Source organism: Molossus molossus, unplaced genomic scaffold (assembly GCF_014108415.1).
Source record: "Molossus molossus isolate mMolMol1 unplaced genomic scaffold, mMolMol1.p scaffold_m16_p_9, whole genome shotgun sequence".
Taxonomy (NCBI): domain Eukaryota; kingdom Metazoa; phylum Chordata; class Mammalia; order Chiroptera; family Molossidae; genus Molossus; species Molossus molossus.
In genome coordinates this window covers 57,301,426-57,323,150 of record NW_023425403.1, presented here as the reverse complement: position 1 = coordinate 57,323,150, position 21,725 = coordinate 57,301,426, and the positions used below count along the sequence as shown (strand labels likewise).

Below are 21,725 nucleotides of genomic sequence, written 5' to 3'. Positions count from 1 at the left end.
TCACAAACCACACCAGGGGACCTTCTCTTGCACAATGACTTAGAGAGTAGAGCTGATTTCACAAGGTGCCGCTCAGGGCTGCGCCTTATTTCACTCTGGGTGTTGTGGTAACTGGTTTAGTTCCCACACAAGGGAACAACTGAATACCCTCAAGTAGTTATTCATAGTCACCACTCCTGATTTCAGATTTGAGACATACGAGTGTCTGGACTGGACCCATACACCTAAGCCTTAGGGATGTTCTGTTGTAAGTAACCCCAGTATAACACCTTTTTCCCCCTAAAATAAATTAGGGGAGGGGTAGAGAAGTGGGAAGTTGGGCAGTTGAGCTGCAGTGGAGATCGTCATACATTCCCAATCGTAATTCCATTTCCTGATACCTCACTCAACTTTCACTCAGCCGAAGTCTAATATTCCTCACAATTTCACATATGAGGGAGATAGGGTTCACATTTTAACACTGGTTTAAACCAAAACTAAAATAAGATGTAAGAATATTTTATGGGGCTGAATTCTATGTCTGCTGACAAAATATTCTAGGCCATTTATAAAGAATAATGGTGCAAATAATGGTGCAACCTGCAGATTTAATAGCTTAGTGTGCAAGCCTGTGATAATGCAGTATTATCTTTTTAAGCTTATTCTCTAAGGAATATTTCATTTATACCCTTTCTGTAGTATTGATGTGTACAAATACTTTTTGAAATATGTAAAATATTCATGATTTCAGATATATTACTGTCATACCCTAACACATATTATTTTATAATGTTTTACAGTTTTGCACCTGATTTTTAAAATGACACTTAGTAGTTATTTGGAAAGAAACTAAAAGAAGAGTGGTGTTAGACAAACTCAATAAAAAAATGAAGCAAAAGACTTGAACTTTTTATTTGGCAATGCAAGTTAGCAACAAGACTAAAAAAATGACTAACCTCCTTCTGGTATTAAAACTCCTACCCTACCTATCATTTCTTTTTAATTATAACATTGTAAAATGAAGTAACTTGCAAAATAGATTTTATTTTAACCAAGAAGCCAAAATTGCAGTTAAAAAAAAGTTAAGTTTATATACAAAAGTACAAATTCCTTTTGTTTTGAAAAATAAATCTTTAAAAATATTTTAATATAAACTGGGGAAAACCAATGGTGACCAAGGTCTATTTTTCCAACTACTGCTTAAACGAATGAAATAAACTGTTGAATGAAGTGAAAACTCTTTCAAAGGGACATTTTTAAAAAGACAAGCAAAACAAAAGGGAAACTGATGTAATAAAGGTAAGTATTATAACATTCTCAAATACAATTCTTGATAAAATGAAAATTAGGAAGATGTCTTCCGGCATATGGTAATCTTTATAAACAGCATATGACATATAGCATAGATCAGGATGTCAAGAAGTTTAATTAAACCTCACGTTCTGTAAAGTTAATAACACGACGATTTTTTAAAGGCTGGGATATGTGAACTACAATAGTAGCAATTTAAAACAGAATGGGAAATTATATTACATTATTACAAATGTAGTCATTAACTTCTACTGAAGATTTTTATTTTTATATAAGAACAATTATAGTTATTTTTTCAATTAATGCTTATATGCACAAATTGAAATTGCCCTACATTAAGTTTCTGAAGTAACTGAAATTAGCTACAAAAAATATACATAAGGGCAGACACATGAGAGAATTGTTTCCCTCCCATGAAAACTGTCTGGGAGTGCTCCATCGAGTAACATATAATATTAGAGATAAAAATTGCAAACTTATAATAAACCAAAAAAGACTTAAACAATACTGCATCTTATTTTGAGTCTAATTGTTTAATATGATGTTTAAATTTAGGCTTTTAATTACTTTTTCATGTAGTGAGTGCAAAATTTCTCTACATATTTTTTTTTTTTTACTTTCTAGCTTAACTGAAAAAGGAGAGGAGTGTATTTCACATAAATATAGAGGATGAATCCTGAAATTTCCCCAATATGTCTTATTATCCTGTAGATATGGGCACTTATTTCATAGTAAATAATAGAATACCATTTTGAACAAATGATTATGGCTCCTTTGAAACCTGAGCTTCCTCTAAGACAAGAAGCTATGACTAAGTTGTTCAACATGGCATTATAACGAAAAAAATCTTTCTAACTCTATCTTTCTTTGAATGAGCTCGATTTCTTGTAATTCACATGACACCCTTTGGCTGTGGTTGTCTGTTACGTTTCCTGTTTGGTCTGGTTTCAGCAAACCAAAACAAATAGCTCACAGAAAAGGCTATAGTAACTACTCTTTTTCCTTTTGGTATTTCCAGTTAAGTGTTTTCTCCTTAAAGATACATAGAAAGGGAGCAAATTAGCCACAAACAAGGTGTAAGTAGGTCACAGAAGTTTCAATGCACCAAAAAAAGTGCCGTCCCCATCCTGTGATATTTTAGCATCTTCACGGGGTATTGCAAGTTGAAGTTCATCTCCTTCTTCCAGCTTCGCAATGCCTGGAAAAGAATGGTTTACAAGAACTTTAAGTGGTTGTATAATGTGAAAGAAAATAAAAAGAATATCAAATAAAACAATTTTGTTTTGGAAAAACTGTTAATGTAGGCATTCTCACTTCAAATTACATCAGTGGACTTCTAAAACAGTTATTCTTTTACTAGCCTAAAAAAAAAAAAAATAAGTTAAAAGAAATGAACAGAAGGAGTTCCAGCAGATGTAAATGTATTTAACACCTACTGCTTATAAAATGGAGAGGAACCAAATATTTAATTTTAAGAAAAAAATTTTAAGTAACTCATGGCACATCCCTTGATGGAATATTATATAGTAAAAAAAAAAAAAAAATGGTTTTGCTTCAGTTTATTGACAAGAGAAACTTATTATAATAATGTTAAATAAAAACATATACACATATATACTTTTAAATGTGCAAATAAACTATGTAGATCATTAAAAGTAAAAAAACAAAACACCATTTATTAATAAAACATATCTATTACACAGTTTTTCTCTAGAGGCAAGATTATGGGATTAGGAGTATTTGGATTACTTTTTATAGCCTTCTATATTTCATGTTTTCTTTAATGACCATATTTGTCTTTATAACCAAAAGCAACAAAATAACTATCTTCTTAAAACTAACCAACAAATCTGTATATGCCTAATTACAATGACATATTTTGTGATTCCGGAATACAAAACACAGTTCAGGAACTACACTCTATATCAGATAATTTCTGACTCCATTAAAAAAATCTATATGAAAGAAAAGAAAGAGGAGAAGCAAGAGAAAGAGAAGAAACAACTAACAAACAAAATACTATCAGAATTGTCAATGCTTTCAACTAACATTTTAAAAAGTAGTTGCATTGTGTCACTAACATACAGTGAAAATGCACTCACATGAACACATCTATATTAACTTCTAATCTATCATGGAGCCCAAAGCATGTGATTTCCTTGGGCAACAGTTAATTGGTGTTTATGTACTAAACACTTATGATGTACCAGACACCTTTCTAGACACATATAGAACAGTGTGTGTGACAATTTTTTTAAATTTTATTTTTTTGTCTCCAAGGATCTTCTTTTTTCATAATGGACCAAGACAGACAACAAATAAACAAACAAACAAAACATAGTTTTAGGTATTGTTAAGGGTAATGTGTACATTTTCTGGGATTGACAAAGCATTTAATGACTAAATAGTTAAAAAAACAAGATTGGAATTCTTTGTTGAACAGATTAGTCATTATCATAGAGAAGTAAGATAATTTAATATTTTGACAGAGGCTATAGATCACAGAGCATTAAGTAATATTGATTCTCCAAAAAAAGTACGAGTGACTCCCCGACCAAAACATGTTTTGCATTTTATTCTTCTTTAGGAAAGTGTCAAAAGTTTTCTACAGCAGAGAATAATATAAACTCCATGTACTCATTACTCAGTTTCAACAATATTAACCCATTGCCAATCTTGGTTCATCTACAACTGGAAGCAAATTCCAGACATCATATCATTTGAATGTTTCTATATATGTATCTATATAACTTAACCACAAGAAACCAACACTGAATTATTTGGCTATTTCAATTCTTTGAGTTTATAGCAATCTAACCTTTTCTACAACAAACATATTTAATTTGGAAATAAAATAATAAGATTGTGCTTCTTAGGTATTTGTTATTATGTTCTTAGGTTCTTTGGTATTATGTTTATTTTATTTTTTGCAGGTTGCTATGGAAGCATTTTAGACACTTACAAAGTTATGTGTAGTTTTTAATGGTTTTAAACAAATTTGCCCTAGACCAGATAAATATTGCAAACCTGAATTTTCCTACAGAACGGTTCTCATATTTAATACTAAGCTGTTAGCATTGAGAAATATCTTTAAGGTCAAGTTATTTACTCTTAAATAACAAGGCACCTAGGAAAGCTGGTCAAGGATGTAAATGTGAGGAGCAGATTATTAGAACGTCTGAAAGTTGGTTATAAAGCTGTAAGTACTAATGCATACAAATAAGTAGCTGATCACCATAGCCTCACCATTTATAAAATTTCGCAACACCAAAACACTAGTGATCACGGGGTGCAAGGAAGCCTCTTTTTTTTTTTTTTAATAAAAATTAGGGGATTCCAATGTAACAAACTTCCTCATCACCCTGTTAAAGCTGTTTATGGCTGCAGATCCAGAATGACAATCACCCCTATTATTGTGTGCTACTTCCCTTTCTTGCCACCTGATGTATGGCGCATGTGTTAGTAAACATCTTGGAACCAGGCACTCCAAGTGGAGCAGCGGATCTCCAGCCCTGTGTTCTACCCTGTCAGTCATGGTAACCGGGACTGAAGACAGTCCGCAGGGTTCAAAACAGATTTGCCAAAATCACCAGAGAGGAATAAATGTATTGAGGCAAACACTCTTTTTTTCTCATACCAGCCTTGATTAATTTGGAATCACCCCCCAAAACAAAATAAAGGCTATACTGGCAATGCAGCCAAAACAGACCTGAAATGATCTCTTCAGTCGACTATGGGACTATGTCAGAGGTCTGAAGGACATGGATGTTGAAGAGACCCAGCAAGGCCATATCTTACTGCCCCTGAGTTGAAATGCAGGCTTGCTGCCACCCTTTCACATCCCCACGTCACCTGTCGGGTAGCCACTACGCAGATGTCATCTGTGTGGAAGTGAGAGAGGAGCCACCACAGAAGCCACCGGGCAACTTGACCTGACCCTCACATCAGCCCAGGGAATTTCTTCCATGGCAAGTAAAGAAGAGTTTCTGGCAGCTCACACTCAGGAATCAAATTGGCTGGTTTAAACCAAGTTCTGGAACTTAGCAGCTGTGCAATGTAAGACAATGTACGCTAAGAAGCTGTCCCAGATGCCCCCACCCTGAAACGGGAGGATGGAAGGAACCAGCATCAAGCGCAGACAAGGGTGCCTGGCACATGCTCACCACTCTCTTACTCTTCTGCTTTTATCGCTCTTGCTATTACAGGTTGAAGAAAACACAGCTTAGAATTGTTCGCAGGTTGATTACCATGAAGTTCCTGCCCTTTCTAAAATTATATAAAAACGATAAACCTATTAGTGATGATCTCATTTGCCTCAATTAAAACAGACTAGCTTATCATTCAAGATGATAAAATCCACACCGCATATTGAGGGATGTCTTTCTATTTACAGAGAACTAGTATTTACCAGCAGAATAACAGGAATTGTTGGGTAGCGTTTCAGGCATATTTTGAATACATCGGAACAAAGTCACCAGACTCAGTTCGTCCCCGAAGACATGGACTTTTTTCCTCTGTATTAGGTGTCCCATGGCGAAGGTGCTATCGGTGTATAAAACCTGAGAAACACACCGAAAAATGTTGTCAGAGGTGAGCACAAAATGGGAGGCACTGCACAGTGAGAGAAGGACAAGGTGGAACCTACCTGACCGTATATAAAAAAGTAACCGGTTTCTTTGACCAATATTTTATTTTCTTTTTCTTCTAGGGCTCTTCCTCTTTTGAAGCTGAGAAGCCATGGAACAAACGTGTAAGCCCCTGCAATGAAGAGAACAATCTGTGAGACAGGACATGGAGAAAGACCATTTTTCACCTCCACTTAATTGCTCAACTAAGTCTGAGACCTAGAGAATTTTATCTTTACAAAGGAGAGAGCCAAAGAAGACAAATCACGGTCCTCCGCTGGTTTCTCTACTGTCATTTGCATATTCACCCAGGCAACTCTCAGAGACAGGAACTTGAGAGCAAACACATCATGTGAAATGCTTCTTCTTTCATTCTTCTGTATTTCAGCAATTTTCCTAATAAAGGTTGGTCTGGATGGGAGAGCCTGAGGCATAGAATGTACAAGATGTCTCTGAATAACACACTGAGAGAGACTTTTCGGTCTTTCTTCGGTTCCCAGAGAGGACACAGTGAGATTGCGGAGAGCTTAGCAAAGGTTATCAGGAGAAAGCAGGCCCCTCTTTTCACTGAAATAATGTTGTATACAAAGAGGTGATGGTGAGTTTGCCTCTGCTGTTGATAATTGGGGAGATCTGTGATTCATGGGCTATCATTATCCAGGGTTTTCATTTCAGGAAAATCTTTCTCAGAGAACTCCTATGGGAGCAGCAAGTAGGGGTGCTCAGGCCTGGCCCACATGCGGGGCACCCACTCCCCGAGACGTGGCAGAGGAGCTCCTGGGAGTGCTGTAGGAGGGGCGAACAAGAGCTCTTTCGAAGATCAGTTTAAGGAGCGTGAGGAAGGTAGGAAGACAGTCTCTGATGGGAAATGGCCAAGAGACCCTGTGATAACGGTCTGGAATATTCAAGCTGAAGTGGTTTCTGTTCGGTACCATAATTCTCCTCCATTACCCCTCCCGCCTGACTTGGGGAGGGACAGGGAAGACACTGCTCACGGGTGGATAAAGGAGCAGAGAACACAGAGCTACAGAAGTGCGTTGGCAGGAGGGGACCGGATCACTGAGCCACAACATGGTGTTTCTGGACATCAACACCCATTAAGAGAACATAAACACTCCCTTCCTGTGAATTCACAGTATGAAGTCCACCAGTGTAAATACTTACCTTTAGGTATATATTGGAGTAAATGGTGAACCACAAAGCTAGAGTGGGAAATTGAGGAGGGGGCATAAACAAAATGGTATAAAATAAATACAGATTAAAGAAATGGTAATATCCCAATGTTCATAGCAGTGTTGTTTACAATAGCCAAAGTCTGGAAACAGCCCAGGTGTCCATTGGTCGATGAGTGGATAAAAGAGCTGTGGTACACCAGTTGGGATCATTTAGACACATTATGTAAATGGAGGATGCAGGCTATTGAAATGGATTGGTTCCCGTCAAGGTGAAGAACGCAGATGGTCTGGCCATCATGATGAGGAGCAAGTAAAGTCCTCACGAGTCCATGTTCTTTGGCTTTGAGTTGAATTTAGCAACAGATCAGCCACCTAACAACAGTTCCAAGAACTGAGACAACAGATGTGCACACACCCCAGCTCCTCAGTGGCCTCCCTGTTCCATCGGAAGTGACTCACTTAGCAATGCTTATTGCATTTGCTGGAAACATTCTCATTAAAGAGAGTACACGTTTACTTGTTATTATGTATGGTCTGCATTTCCCCCACTGCACACACATGCACGTACACCCACATTCACGCTCACGTACACACATGGAATTCTACTCCATGAGGCCGAGGCTATGACTCTGCTAGTCATGGCTGTAACCCAAATGCTAAGAATAAAGCCTAGCATATAGTATGCACTCAATAAATATGTGCTGGTGAGTAAATGTTAAATCCTTAAAGAAAACAAACAAAGCAGTAAATTAAAAGTCTGATAATAAAAAACTTAAGCATAAATATTATAACGTTTCTACCTCTTCTAACTTACTTAGATTTTTAGCATGCTAGTTAGACTACTGATAAATGCTAACAAGAAAATATGCATTAAGTGCCCATTATGTGGAATGCTTTTCTAAGCTAGTATGCATCACTCCTCATAGTACATATTTAAAAATTTGGAAGTAAATTTCAAGAGTTATCAATGCTTATTTTTGTTAGTTAGTAGCTAGAGTACAGATGTACCTTAATATACAAAGCTTGAACTGCCCCTCTCCACTCAGCTTTAAACACTTGGTGTATTTAAATGTTATTGAAAACTTAACAATATTAACATGTACATTAATATGTAAAATTAAATAAAAATAATGTCAGTATTAATAAGTGAAAATAATTTACCTGTACATCTAAAATTGTCTGCTCTTAAAAAAACAGATCTTTCCTCTTCTGAGATATATGAAAGTGTAATAAATAAATTTTAGGGTGACACAACTACGTGAAACTTTCAAACTTTATTAAAGATATATTTCATTAACATTTGCTTTTATTCTATTTTATGAATAGAAATTTCCTCCCAAATATTAATACTCCAAGATTACCTCCCTCAATAACTGAAAAAAAAAAGCTACAAAGTGCAGCTACTACACGTATCACATGTCATAGCTATTACATTTGGTTACTTCTCTTGATTTTCTAGTTTATTATCTTTTAGATACCGGAAATAGTTTTAAGGGAGAATATATTGATAATACCTTTTTAAAGTAGGTTAAGTAAACCAATTCAAGAAATAGTGACTTTTTTGTTGTTGTTATAAAATAAATAATAGTTTGGCACTGATTTCTACAGTAGTACATATGCTTCACTATGTAGATGAAGTAGGACTAGGAAAGTCAACAGAAGGCAAAAGCCAGCCAGGCAGGGCTATGTAGGCTGAGTTGTGTGAACTGCAATGGGAGGTCCCTGGGGGCCTGTGAGCAGTGAAGAAAATGACTCTGTGTGTAGAAATATCACTCTATGGCTACCATGTAAGAAAAGGTGCCAAACTAGAGGCAAGAAAACCAGCCAGGAGAGAGATGATGGTGATTTGTACTAGAATGATGAGATGGGAATGAAGAGAAATAGATGAATTTAAATTATATTTATGAGAAGTAAATGATAGGGTTTTGAGATTAATGTATCGAGTTAGAAGAAACAGTCAAGAATGATACCCAGAATTCTGGATTAAAAAACTGAAGACATAGTCATCACACTTATGGAAACAGAGAACTGGAAGAGGAATCCACTGGGGGAAAGTTTCCAGAGTTCAGGCGGGGATGCAACCAAGGTGTTCTGAAAGAGGTTAAATAGACAGCGGTATAGCTAGACCTGAACTCCAGACAGTGAGTTGAGCTACAGATCTACTTTTAAGCCATCAACACATAGATGTTAAATGACAACACAGAAGCATTTAAGAATGCCAAAGGAATGAGAAAAATAAAAAGAAACCGGGACTCTGTCAGAGGTCTAAAAAACATCAATATTGAAGAGATACATTTAAGAGTAATTTGCAAAAGTGTTTAAAAAGGTGTGGTCAAAAAGGTTGGAACATGGTTAGAGAAACAAACCAAGAGAAGCACGTGTTTCAAGAAAAAAGGGAGTCATCAAGTACCAAATTCTATTGAGAGATTTAAAGTAAATCTCACCCCTGTCTTTCATCCATCCATCTCCTGCCAGTCTGGCTCCCATCATCCAAAGTTCATCCTTTCCATCCTTCTCCACCTTCTCCTTTTCTGGGCTGTATGGAACACCCAGTCTGTCTTTACCTCCTCTGACTGGTTCCTTCCCCTTCTTTCTCTAACTGAAATCTTGTTCACTTCTTGGCGTCCTCCTAGTTCCCAGTGTGACCTTCAAATCTTCCATTTGCCTTTCCATCTTTTAAATTGCAGCTCGCTTGTAGCGAATCTCATTAGAGTACAATTCATTCACTTCCATTTCCTTAAAAATCACCTCTCAACCTCCTGATTGCTCCCCACTCACGGATGACTTTTTCACGAGCTCATCACGCTCATGTCCTCACTATCCTCCATTCCCAGAAAGTCACTCCCATGCAAACTCTTTAATTTCTCTCCCCCTTTCTACTTTCCAGTGAAATCTCCAAACCTAATTACACTAAACTCTAGTCATATTCCAGCAATTGAGGTTTGATGAAAACAACAACAACAACATTTAATACTCCTAACTAGCCCCACAATAAACTCATGACCTGCATGGGCACTTGACACTTCCTATGAACTTGACTTCCACATTGCCAGTACCTTTGCTTCTCAATTCAGACACCTACTTTATTTTTTTCTCTTCTCTCCTCAGCTCTTGACCTTACCTCATTTTTTTCCCTGAGATATTAGAAGCAATTTAAAGAAAGTTCCCTTATCTTTATATACATCTATTTCCTCCTATACCTACTCTTTCTACCTTCTTTCTTGCAGTTACTCAGGTAGATGTGATGTTTCTTCTAAAAAAGATGTCCACCTGCTCCCTTGAGATCTCTTTCATCACAGTTCTGCTCTCTCTTGCCTACATCATGTATTTCTCCCACTCTTCTGAAAGGAAAAAGAAAAAGTAAATTTCATTACTGCCCTTATGAAATATTATGTTGGAATCAAATAAACAAGGGACTTCCACCAGCAACATGATTATGGAAATATAGCTCTCCTTCTTTACTTCCTGTAAATTATATGAAAGATGCAGATCTATGTTCTCTAAAATAACTGCAAGGGATGCCAAAAGTAAATGAGATCACACTGAGGCTGAATGAGTGTATAAAAGTAAAGAGAAAAAGAAAAAAAAAAAAATGGTGAGAGGGCCTAGTAGTGGCAAACCTCACAGAGAACCAAGGAAAATCAACACCGAAGGTGAAGAACCCCTCATTTGCATATGGAAATATCTCACAAACAGACAATCCAGGAAATTTCAATGTCAGTTAAAACACTTGGGAAATTAGGAGGGGGATAAAAGTCATTTAGATGCAAATAAAAGTTCCTGAAAGAAAAAAAAGGTTTTGTACAAACAAAATAAGATGGAAATAAAGAAAAAGTTAAGAATTTGAGAAAAATGCACAATAGAATACAGAAGATAGGTAAAGAATTGTTAGCATGTACATAATTGGAACCCTGGAAGACAAAACCAACAACAAAATGTCAAGCAGGACAACCATCTAGAGCTACTACAGCCTGAAAGGGAATAGCATGCATCAGGAAAAGTTGCTTCAAACTAGTTTTATTAGTTTCTTATTGCTGAAACAAATTATCACAAACATACTGGCTTACAAAAAACACATTTATTATCTCACAATTCTAAACATCAGCAGTCTCACTGGGCAAAAATCAAGGTATTGGCAAGTGTGTGTGTTTTTTTCCTGGAATCTGAAAAACACATGCCCTGCCTTCCCAGCTCTGCAGTTCGCCTGCATTCTTTGGCTCGTGGCCTCTTCCATCTTCCCAAGCAGCAAGTGCATCATTCTGAAATCTGCTTAATCACCGCTTTGCCTTCTTGGACCCTGACCCTGCTAAATCCCTCTCATAGGGACCTTTGTGATTACACTGGGCCCACCTAAATAAGCCAGAGTAATCTCTCCAAATTCCTTATCTTAATCATATTTGCAAAGTCCCTTTTGACCTGTAAGGTAATATACTCACAAATTTAGGGGATTAGGATATGGACATTTATTGTACCTACTATAATTGGCAATTCTGAGATTTATAATGAAACGAGTATTACATTTTTAAGGTAAGTAAATAATCCTTTGTGTAGCCAGACAAGAAAGTCAAGCCACTTAGAAACAGAAAAATTTTCTTACTTTAATTTTCTTCAAAGTGCATATAGTGTCAAAAAGCAATGCAGACATTTCTAACAAGATGCCCAAGTAAAGAAAGGATACATCGAGAATTTTATATCTAGCCATCTGTTCTTAAAGTGTAAAAACTAAAAAGAAATGGCTTTATCAACGCAAATAGTTAGTGACCACTTTTCTCCGGAGCTCATTTTGAGTAAACTACTAGAGAATTAAATTCAGCAAACTAAGACATAAATGAGGAAACCACAGTAAAAGGACTTGCAATAAGTACTGAATATATATCTGTTAAACCAAGACAAAAACACATGAAGAGACATGTTTGACAGAATAAAATAAAATAGTTTTATGTAATGACAATGTAGAAATCATGTAATTAACAAATATAAAGAATTAGAAAAGAAAAAATATTGGTAGTAAAATTATCAACTGTCTCATTTTTAATAGCTGGGGTTCAAAGAATAAATAAAAGTTGGCAGATCAAGTAATAAAAATATAAACATTTTAATAGTAGATAGATAAAAATTAAGAAACATAATACTGCTATCAAAAATGTATGGTGACAGTGGGGGGAAAAGGAGAAACATCTGTAACAAAAATAAATTAATTAATTAAATATAAGTAATTAATTTAAATATAAATAAATAAAATACAACTCATTAAAAAATATATGGTGAACAGGAGGATAGAGAGAATAAAGAGGAATCATATTAATTTTATCATAGACCAGAGTAAATAATCAATAGATATTGTCTAAAGATATAATTATAGATGTCATGAAAAATGGCAGAATAGAAAGCTAAAAAAATAAATCCCTTCATTGAAATAGTAATTAAGCTGCCAAAAACTCATAGCATCAACATTTTGCATCTATGAAATCTGTATGTATGTAAAAAACTAAATAGTACCAAGGGAGCACTTAATGAAAAGGAAAAAAAGGCAGTTAAATTTCAGTCAGAAGTTTGGTATTTTTTGTCTATTCATTTACTATCTTCCATTCTCCAGCTTGGCAGCAGACACGGAACTAGCCTGAGTCCCAGGTGGCACCTTGATGGTGCCAGGGAGTAAAATACTCACTTTATTCTCAAAACATTGAGGGTATGCACTTTGACCTGTCCAGAGGCTCCCTTCAGATGGATGCAGCTCCCCAGGCTGTTTTCAATCAAAAGCTTTGAAAACATATCCTACGTGTACCACTTGGAACAAGGAACAGCCGAGGGGGCAGGCACTAGACTGAAAAAACCTGAGAAGGAGAAGGCTAAGGAGGAAGACGCTTAAAGGAACAAGGGCTTTCATGCACTACCACATACACCAAAGAATCTGTAATGCAACATGCCTCCAGAGCTGGATGCATGCTCAGAAAAGACCTGAAAAAAATCCTTAACCACCTCTGGTTGATCTTCAGTCTCTACACAAGTGGAAGGGGATGTCTAAGGCAGAGCTGATGGCAGCAGGCTAAATGTAGAAGGAGTGCCCCAGCTCAGAGCCAATCTGTGAAGAAAAGGGGAGTATTTTTGTTGTTGTCATTGTTCCTGATATTTAATTAAATCTCTGTCAGGATTACAATTACAGATTTTTAAAAAATCTCTGACATATGTTCTTGGGTAAGGGAAACAAACAAACAAATAAAACAAATGGGACTACATCAAACTAAAATGTTTTGCATAGCAAGGAGAACCATCAACAAAATGAACACAACATACTGAATGGGAAAAGATATTTGCTAATGATATATAAGATAAGGGGTTAATATCTAAAATTTATACAGAGCTCAGACAACTCAATACCAGAAAAAAAAAAAAACCCAATTAAAATCTGGAGAGATCTGAACAGACACTTTTCCAAGGAATACATATAGATGGCAAAAAGACATATGAAAAGTTGCTCATCATCACTAATCATCAGAGAAATATAAATCAAAACCACAATGAGATACCACTTTGCACCTGTCAGAATAATTGTCATCAATAAATCTACAAACAGGTGTTCATGAGAATGTGGAGAAAAAGAAACCCTCGTGCACTGTTGGTGGGAATGTAGACTGGTGCAACCACTATGGAAAACAGTGTTTCTCAAAAAATTAAAAATGGAATAGCCTGCCTGGCCGGTGTGGATCAGTGGATTGAACATAGTCCCAAGGACTGAGAGGTCCCAGTTCAATTCCAGGTCAGGCCAAATGCCTGGGTTTCGGGCTTAATCCTTAGTATGGGGCATGCAGGAGGCAGCCAATTGATGTATCTCTCTCACATCGATGTTTCTATCTCTCTCTCCCTTCCTCTCTCTCTAAAAAATCAATTAAAAATAAAAATGAAATGGCCTTGTGATCTACTAATTCCACTTCTGGGACTATATCTGAAGAAACCCAAAACACTAATTTGAAAGAATATACATCTCCATGTTCATTGCAGCATAATTTATAATAGCCAAGATATGAAAGCAACCCAAGTGTCCATCAACAGATGAGTGGATAAAAAGGCTGTGGTACATATACATAATGGAATACTACTTGGCTGTAAAGAAGAATGAAATTTTACCTTTTGCAACAGCACTTGATGGACCTAGAGGGTATTAATCTAAGTAAATAAGTCAGACAGATAAAGAAAAATACCATATGATTTCACTTATATGTGGAATCTAACAAATAATTTAGAACCAGACTCATAGATACAGAGAACAGACTGATGGTTGAAAGGGGGAGGGTGGTTGAAGGGCTGGGTGACAAAGGCGAAAAGATTAAAAGGTAGAAATAGGTAGTTACAAAATAGTCGCAGAGATATAAATTACAGCATAGGGAATATAGTCAATAATATTGTGCTGACTATGCAAGGTACCAAGTGGGTACTTAAATATTGGGGGACCACTCTGTAAAGTACATGATTGTATAACCACCATGCTGTACCCCTGAAAGAAATACAGAATAATATTGAATATAAACTATAATTGAAAAATAAAAAAATTATGAATTTAAGTTTAAAAAATCAAATCAATTTTATGTTTTTTAACTTACGTATTTTTATATAAATATCTAAAATAAATATATTGTTTCACTTTTTAAATTTTTTTTCTTTATTGATTTTTTTGAGAGAGAGGAAGGGAGAGGAACAGAGAGAGATAGAAACATCGATGAGAGAGAACATTGATTGGCTGCCTCCTGCATGCCCCCCACTGGGGATTTGGCCCATAACCTGGGCATGTGTCCTGATTGGGAATCGAACTGGCAACCTCTTGGTGCATGGGTCGACGTTCAACCATTGAGCCACACCGGTCTGGCTATTTCACTTTTTTTAAATGTACATATCGCCCTGGATGGTTTGGCTCAGCGGTTGGAGCGTTGGCCTGCAGTCCAGAGAGACCCGGGTTCGGTTCCTGCTAAGGGCATGTACATCGGTTGCAGTTTGTCCCTGGCCCTGGTTGCGTCGTGTGGGTGGTAACCACTCGATGTGTCCCTTTCACGTGGATGTTTCTCTCTCTCTCTTCCTCTCTCTCCCTCCCACTCTATCTGAACAAAAAACAAAAAAATGTCCTCGGGTGAGGATTAAAAAAAAAAAATGAACATATCAAACCTATCATTTTATAATGTGCTTTTCACTCCACATTAAAATAAACTATATGTTGATATATGCCCTAATTAGTCTTGACTAATAAATAATATTCTATAAAAAAAATTAAGCTGACTGCAGAGATAACAAAAAATGACTTCAGTAACCACATAGAACATGAAATACAGTCTTTGCAAAAATATTTTTGGAAAAAATCAAGAAACAAATGGACAACTGCAGCCCACAACAATCAACAGCAAATCCAAGGGATGGGGAAAAAAATATAATTTTCACACTTGCCACACTGTAATATTTAAATTGTTCAATTTCAAAGAATAATACAAAGCCTATAAACAAACAGAAAATTATGGATCATTCACAGCAAAAAAGAAATTGGCAGAAACCATTCCTGAGAAAGACCAGACATTAAACTTAATAGAAGAAGACTTGACATGTTTTAAATATGCTCAAAGAGCTACAGGAAACCATGGGAAAAGAACTTAAGAAAAACAGGAGAATTTTGTTTGACTAAACAGACACTATCAGTAAAGAGATAAAAATTATTTTAAAAAAGGGAACCAAATAAAACTTGTGGAGCTAAAAAGTAAAATAGCTGAAATTTTAAAAAGTGAATTCAGTGGAGAGGTTATACAGCACATTTAGTAGACGGAAGGCAGAATCAGCAAAACTGAAGATAGAATAATTGAAATTAGCCAGTCTGAGGAGTAGAAAGAAAAAGCAATGAAAGGAAGTAAAGAGAGTGTAAGAGACCTGTAGGACGCCATCAGTCACACTAATATATGAACTACGAGAGTTCCAGAAGAAGAGAAAGGGACACAAAGAATATTTGAAGAAATAATTGCCAAACTCTTCCCACCTTTGAAGAAAGAATAAATCTATACATCCAAGAGACTAAATGGCTTCCAAGAAGGATAAACTCAAAAAGATCCATATCAAGACACAATGAAATTAATCAGTTGAAAGACTAAGACAGATGGAGTCTTGAAAGCAGCAAGAGAGAAGCAACCCCTGAAGTACAAGAAATGCTCAATAATATCAGCTGATTTCTTATTGAGACCATGTAGGCAAAATATTCCAAATGAGATATTATGTCAGTAAGATGGCAAAGTAGAAAGCCTTATATATTACCCCTCCACAGAAATACTGATTTAACAATATTGGAACCAAAACACCTCGAAGAGAAATTCAGCTTCCAGCTAAGAAGCAGAAGCATCCCACAGGAGCGCAGAGTGAGAAGCAGCCATGTTTACATGGGTAAGAAGAGCAATTTCAGTGTTCCTCACATCAGTCCCTTCCCTAAACAGGTTTAGCTCAGCACCAAGAAGACTGTCTCAGCCCACGATTCTCCCATGGAGCGATGGTGAGAGTGCCTTCTGAGAGTTGGTTTCTATCTTGCCTCATACCAAGCAATGAAAAAATAAAAGAGCTTGGTCCCTGGTACAGTTAGAAATAAAGAAAAGGGAAGAGCCTCTCGTTACAGCCAACCTTTTTTTGCATGTTTGAGGAAAAGCAAGGAACTGATACTTGTCCTCCAGGAGGGAAGAAAGGAAGCAAAGGGTGATATTAGTCCTTAGAATGGCCAATATCAAGCACTACTGGTCAACAAACATACCTCCCAATGACAATCAGTCCAGGAAGACTGGAAGAGATAGCTGCTCCTTCAAATGTACAGATAGCAAAGCAAATCTACAAGTAGTATGAAGAATCCAGAAAACACAACACAAAGAAAGGAAACAAATCTCCAGTAAACAACCCAAAATAAATAGCTGAGATGAGTTGTAAATCACTTTTGCTCTAGTGTAAAGTTAAAAGACAAAAGTATTAAAAAGAACTACAACTGCAGTAATTAATAGGTACACAATATACAAAGATGTAAACCATCACATCAATAACATAAAGTGTGGGGGAGGGAGAAGTAAAAGTGCAGAGTGGCTGAATGGATTAAAAAATTCAACCTTGTGCTGCCTACAAGAGACTCACTTTAACTTTCAGGACACCGAGAGGCTTAAACTGAAGGGTTAGAAAACAATACAGTATGTAACCAGTAAACAAAAGAGAGAAGTGGCTATTCTTATGCCTGACAAAATAGATAGTCAAAAACTGTCACACGAGACAAAGTCATTATATGATGATCATTAATAACATAACAAATATAAATATATATGCACTCAACATTGGAGATTTTAAATATATAGAGAAAATGTTAAGAGCTCTTAAAGAAGAAATAGACAAAAATACAGTAACAGTAGAATTCAATACCCTATTTCAAAAAATGAATAGATCATCTGAAAGAAAGTCAATACGAAAACAGAATACTTGAACAACACTATAGACTAAGCGAACTTAACAGATATAGAGCATATTCCATTCTACAGTACCAAAATATACAATCTTCTTAAGTAGACAAGGACACTTCTCCAGGAGAGATGAAATGTTTGGTTGCAAACTAAGTCTCAACAAATTTAAAAAGACTGAAATCATATCAAGTACCTTTTCCAACCACAACAGCATGAAACTAGAAATCAATAACAGGAGGAAAACTGCAAAATTCACAAATGCATGGATGTTAAACAACACCCTCCTGAACAACCAGTGGGTCAAAAAACAAATCAAAAGGTAAATGAAGAAATATCTCGTGACAAATAAAAATGAAAACACAACATATCAACACTTATGGGGCAGTACTGCTGAAATGTACATACACACTTACATTTACATACGGTCCAAGGCTTGCTGGCATCACAAGGCCAACGCATGGGTCCAAAGAGCAAAGCACCCACATAAGCACCCTGGTTTGGTGGAGAGCAGCCACCACACCAAGAAGATCACAACACCGTGCAATTCACACTCACAAAGGAGGAGCAGCTGTATCTTTTTGTGGAGTTTATCTCATTTTTGGTTTTGGCCAAATGTGTAAAACAAATCTTTTCCAAGTTATATTTTTAAAATTTTTATCTTTGGTCCTTTGGGTCTTTTTCTGGATTAATTTTAATTCTCAGGAAACAGTTTGCTGCCTATTAAAAGCTGCAAACCTATGACTTTGGAAAATGTAGCGTAATAAATAATAGGAGGATGTCAAATAGTTTAATACTTGTGTTACATTTAAAATAATTAAAGTCACAGAGAGAAATACAGATGCAAGATAGCACTCCCAGGAATCATACAAGGCCAATCCAAATTTGTTTTCTGGGCTTGTTCTTGTTTCTTCATTCCTGGCTCCTGCTTAATCTACTGACACTTTTGAACTCCCTCATATGGTTCATAACCCAACATTCCCTTGCCCCCTGCCTGCTTTTTCTCAGTAGCATTTAATTTTATGAATAGCATTTACATTTTACTTGTTCATTTCTTTTTTTGTTTTTCCCTCATCACAAGGTACATTTCATGAAAGTAAGGAACCATATATTTCAGTCCCTGTAAGTCACAGTACCCACACAGTAATTGTAACATTGTATATTCTTTTTTAAAAATTTTATCTTTATTGTTGAAAGTCTTACCAATGTCCCTTCCCTCCTTTTTTCCCCCACTGACACCTTTCTCCCTGTTCCTACCCCCGCATCTTCACCACGTTTTTGTCTGTGTCCATTGGTTATACACATATGCCTATCAGTTCCTTGGTTTATCTCTTCCTGTCCCCTCAACCCCTTCCTTCTGAAGTTTGTCAGTCTGTTCCCTACTTCCATGTCTCTGGCTCTATTTTGTTCATCAGTTTATTTTGTTCATTAGCTTATTTTGTTCATTACATTCCACAAGTGAGATCTTGTGATACTTGTCTTTCTCTGACTGGCTTATTTCGCTTAGCATAATTATGTATTCTTAACCATTATATGCAAAATACAAAGCAATATTGTCATATTGAAGATGTATCATAAAAAATGTTATATATACTTATTTGTACATATTACACATTTATTAATAAATTAATTAGTATAAGATATTTATGACATGTTCAGTTTTATCTTCATCCTACAACCTTATAATAGGATAATTAATTTTGTGAAGATGAGATCGTGATGCATTATACAAGCCAAAATTATTTCTAAATAATAAAAAATCGAATTTGCTTTAGTATTGATTTTGTTTTATCACATGCTAATTATTTATAATTTCTAAGTATTAGTGTCTCTAAAATAATTCTGTTTAAAAATATTAGTTTATATATTTATTCCCTAATTATCTTGTATAATTTTGTTACTACTTTATATCTGATTATAAGAAGTTTTGAGGTAGAAAGCTGATTTGAGCTGAAGTTTGAATGTAGTCTTTGGACCTGAAACTTACAAGTGATTGGCCTATACTGAAATCTAAATGAAAAAATTACTGAGACTATTTTATTACCTTTTCGTATAGTAGGGTTGTCACTGTCTGCAATCAGTTGTAAGCAGTCTTGAGTGACTGAAAAGCAAAAATGTATCATTTTAGTTAATTGAATATAAATAGTAAGGGAACTATGATGGCTAGAACACAAAGCTACGAACTCATTCTCCAGTAACACCAAATCTATTATACTTTCTACATAGCTTGTATATTGTTTCTAAAATTTATGAAAATTTGTCCACCATTTTTACTATAACTTGTCTTGAAATATAATTTGTACTTGAAATTCATGTTTTAGAAAAACTCTATATGCTGTTGAAATACAGTAAGTATATCATCTTTGCTACCATTTATTGAGCAGATACAAATCCAACCTCACAAAATTTCTTAAAATTATGTGCTGAAAGCGAAGTCTTGGAAAGTTTAAACAACTTGTTCGGGACCTGAGGAGGAAACCACATGTTTCACTCTGGGGCCAAAACCGGGCTTTTGTTAAAATATTTGGACCAAAAAGAGAAGCGACAGAACATCTTTTAAAATAAAATGGAAGGTTTTGCCGGCCACTACTCTAATCAGTAAAGTAAATTGATGGGAAGCATCAATTCATATCACATATTACATGTATAGTAGAATATTACAGAGAATATTAAAGGGAATAAATAACTATTCTGTTAAATAATGACAAACGTCATCAGGTAAAAGCAAAATAAGTAGACTATAGGAAAAGAAATCAAAACAGTAAATATCTTTGAAAAATACAAAACATAAACCTAAGTGTGCCTATTTTAAATGAAGAAACTACTTGTTTAGATTTGTTATTATCTAGCAAAGCATTTTATTCAGAATTGAAGTAATACTTTAAAACATGCTTCTTAATGTATAGATTTTAAGAGCTTGACATAGTTGAGAATTTATGCTTCAGTTGATTAACTGAAAAATTTCTGATATTTAAAACATGCAATACTAGATGTAATCATTATGATATTCTGAGTCTGTGCAAATGCATTGGCCCAAAAAGAATTCTATTAAAGGAAGTGATCACATAAGAAAATCTGTTAGGAAATTTCCCTTGGTGCCCTGGCTAGTGTGACGCTCAGTTGGTTGAGTGTTGTCCTGTGCACCAAAAAGTCACTGTTGAATTCTTGGTCAGGGCACATACCCAGGTTATGGGTTCAATCCCTGGTCAGGGTGCTGTAAGAGGCAATCAATCGATTTTCCTCTCTCACATTGATGTTTCTCCCCCTCTCTTTTCCCTCTAAAATCAATAAATATATATATATATATGAAAACACATTTTTATGTTAATCTGATCAATTCATAGGAGCGGCACTGTTTGGTCTACATTGTGATTATTTTACTGATTTGTAAAACAAGGGTACCCATGTGTGTGCCACAGGGAAAATGTGACTCATTAGTGCAGTTACTGTGGCAAACCCTCTGCCATGAAAATATGTAAAAGCACCGTAACAAGCAGAACAGTTGTGAAAAAGGGGGCTTTGAAAAAAGAAATAACAAAACATCCAAAGCAGCTAAAGTCTGAAGGGTACAATATAGAGAGTAGCCACATTAAACCTATTTCAAACGTGATTCTATTTTTCTAACAAATACTTCTTAAGAAATTACTACTCACAAGGCACCATAATTACTTCTGTGAAGGAGGCAAGGGTCAATCAGAGCACCTAAAATGCCAATCTTTTCTCCACAGAGAAAAATGAAGAGGATGTTGACAAAAGTAAAAGTCAAATTTCCATCTTTTTTTTGTCGTTGGGTGTAAAGCTCATAAAGATATGTTATAAAGATTAAATGGGATAATGCTATGATATAAAGATTAAATGGGATATTGCATATGAAACATATACTACTATACCTAGTACATAATAATTGCAAAATCACTCTTGGCTCTAGGCAGTAGTAGTACTGCTAGCATTATTGATCCTTGAACAACATGGCACCAAATAAACTGGGAACATAAAAGACATTATGAGGGCGTAAGGACCAAGTGAAGCTGATTAAAAAAAAAAAGAAAGAAAGAAATACCACAGTACAGTCTTTCCTATTTCAATTAACCTTTTCTCTGACTGTTTCCCCAAAACTCCTGTAGGATAGTTTTATGTAAGGAATGATGTCTCCACACTACCACACTGATATGAAAATATCTGAATTGTAA

General features: G+C 35.7%; 1 protein-coding gene across 2 annotated transcripts in view; it reads right to left on the bottom strand.

Annotated features, from left to right (window-relative positions):
- Positions 1 to 1,940: 1,940 nt before the first annotated feature.
- The window catches only part of TNFSF13B (TNF superfamily member 13b), a 34,691-nt gene continuing 14,906 nt past the window's right edge, over positions 1,941 to 21,725 (bottom strand). The window contains exons 4-7 of one of the 2 annotated variants that reach the window (XM_036250278.1): positions 19,580 to 19,636; positions 5,936 to 6,048; positions 5,699 to 5,849; positions 2,294 to 2,488 (exon numbers count right to left, since the gene is read on the bottom strand). In XM_036250278.1, coding sequence (XP_036106171.1) covers positions 2,376 to 2,488; positions 5,699 to 5,849; positions 5,936 to 6,048; positions 19,580 to 19,636 — 434 coding nt within the window. In that variant the 3' untranslated portion in view covers positions 2,294 to 2,375. Of the gene's footprint in view, positions 2,489 to 5,698; positions 5,850 to 5,935; positions 6,049 to 19,579; positions 19,637 to 21,725 lie in introns of both variants that reach the window. The other variant, XM_036250279.1, reaches the window with a different exon arrangement.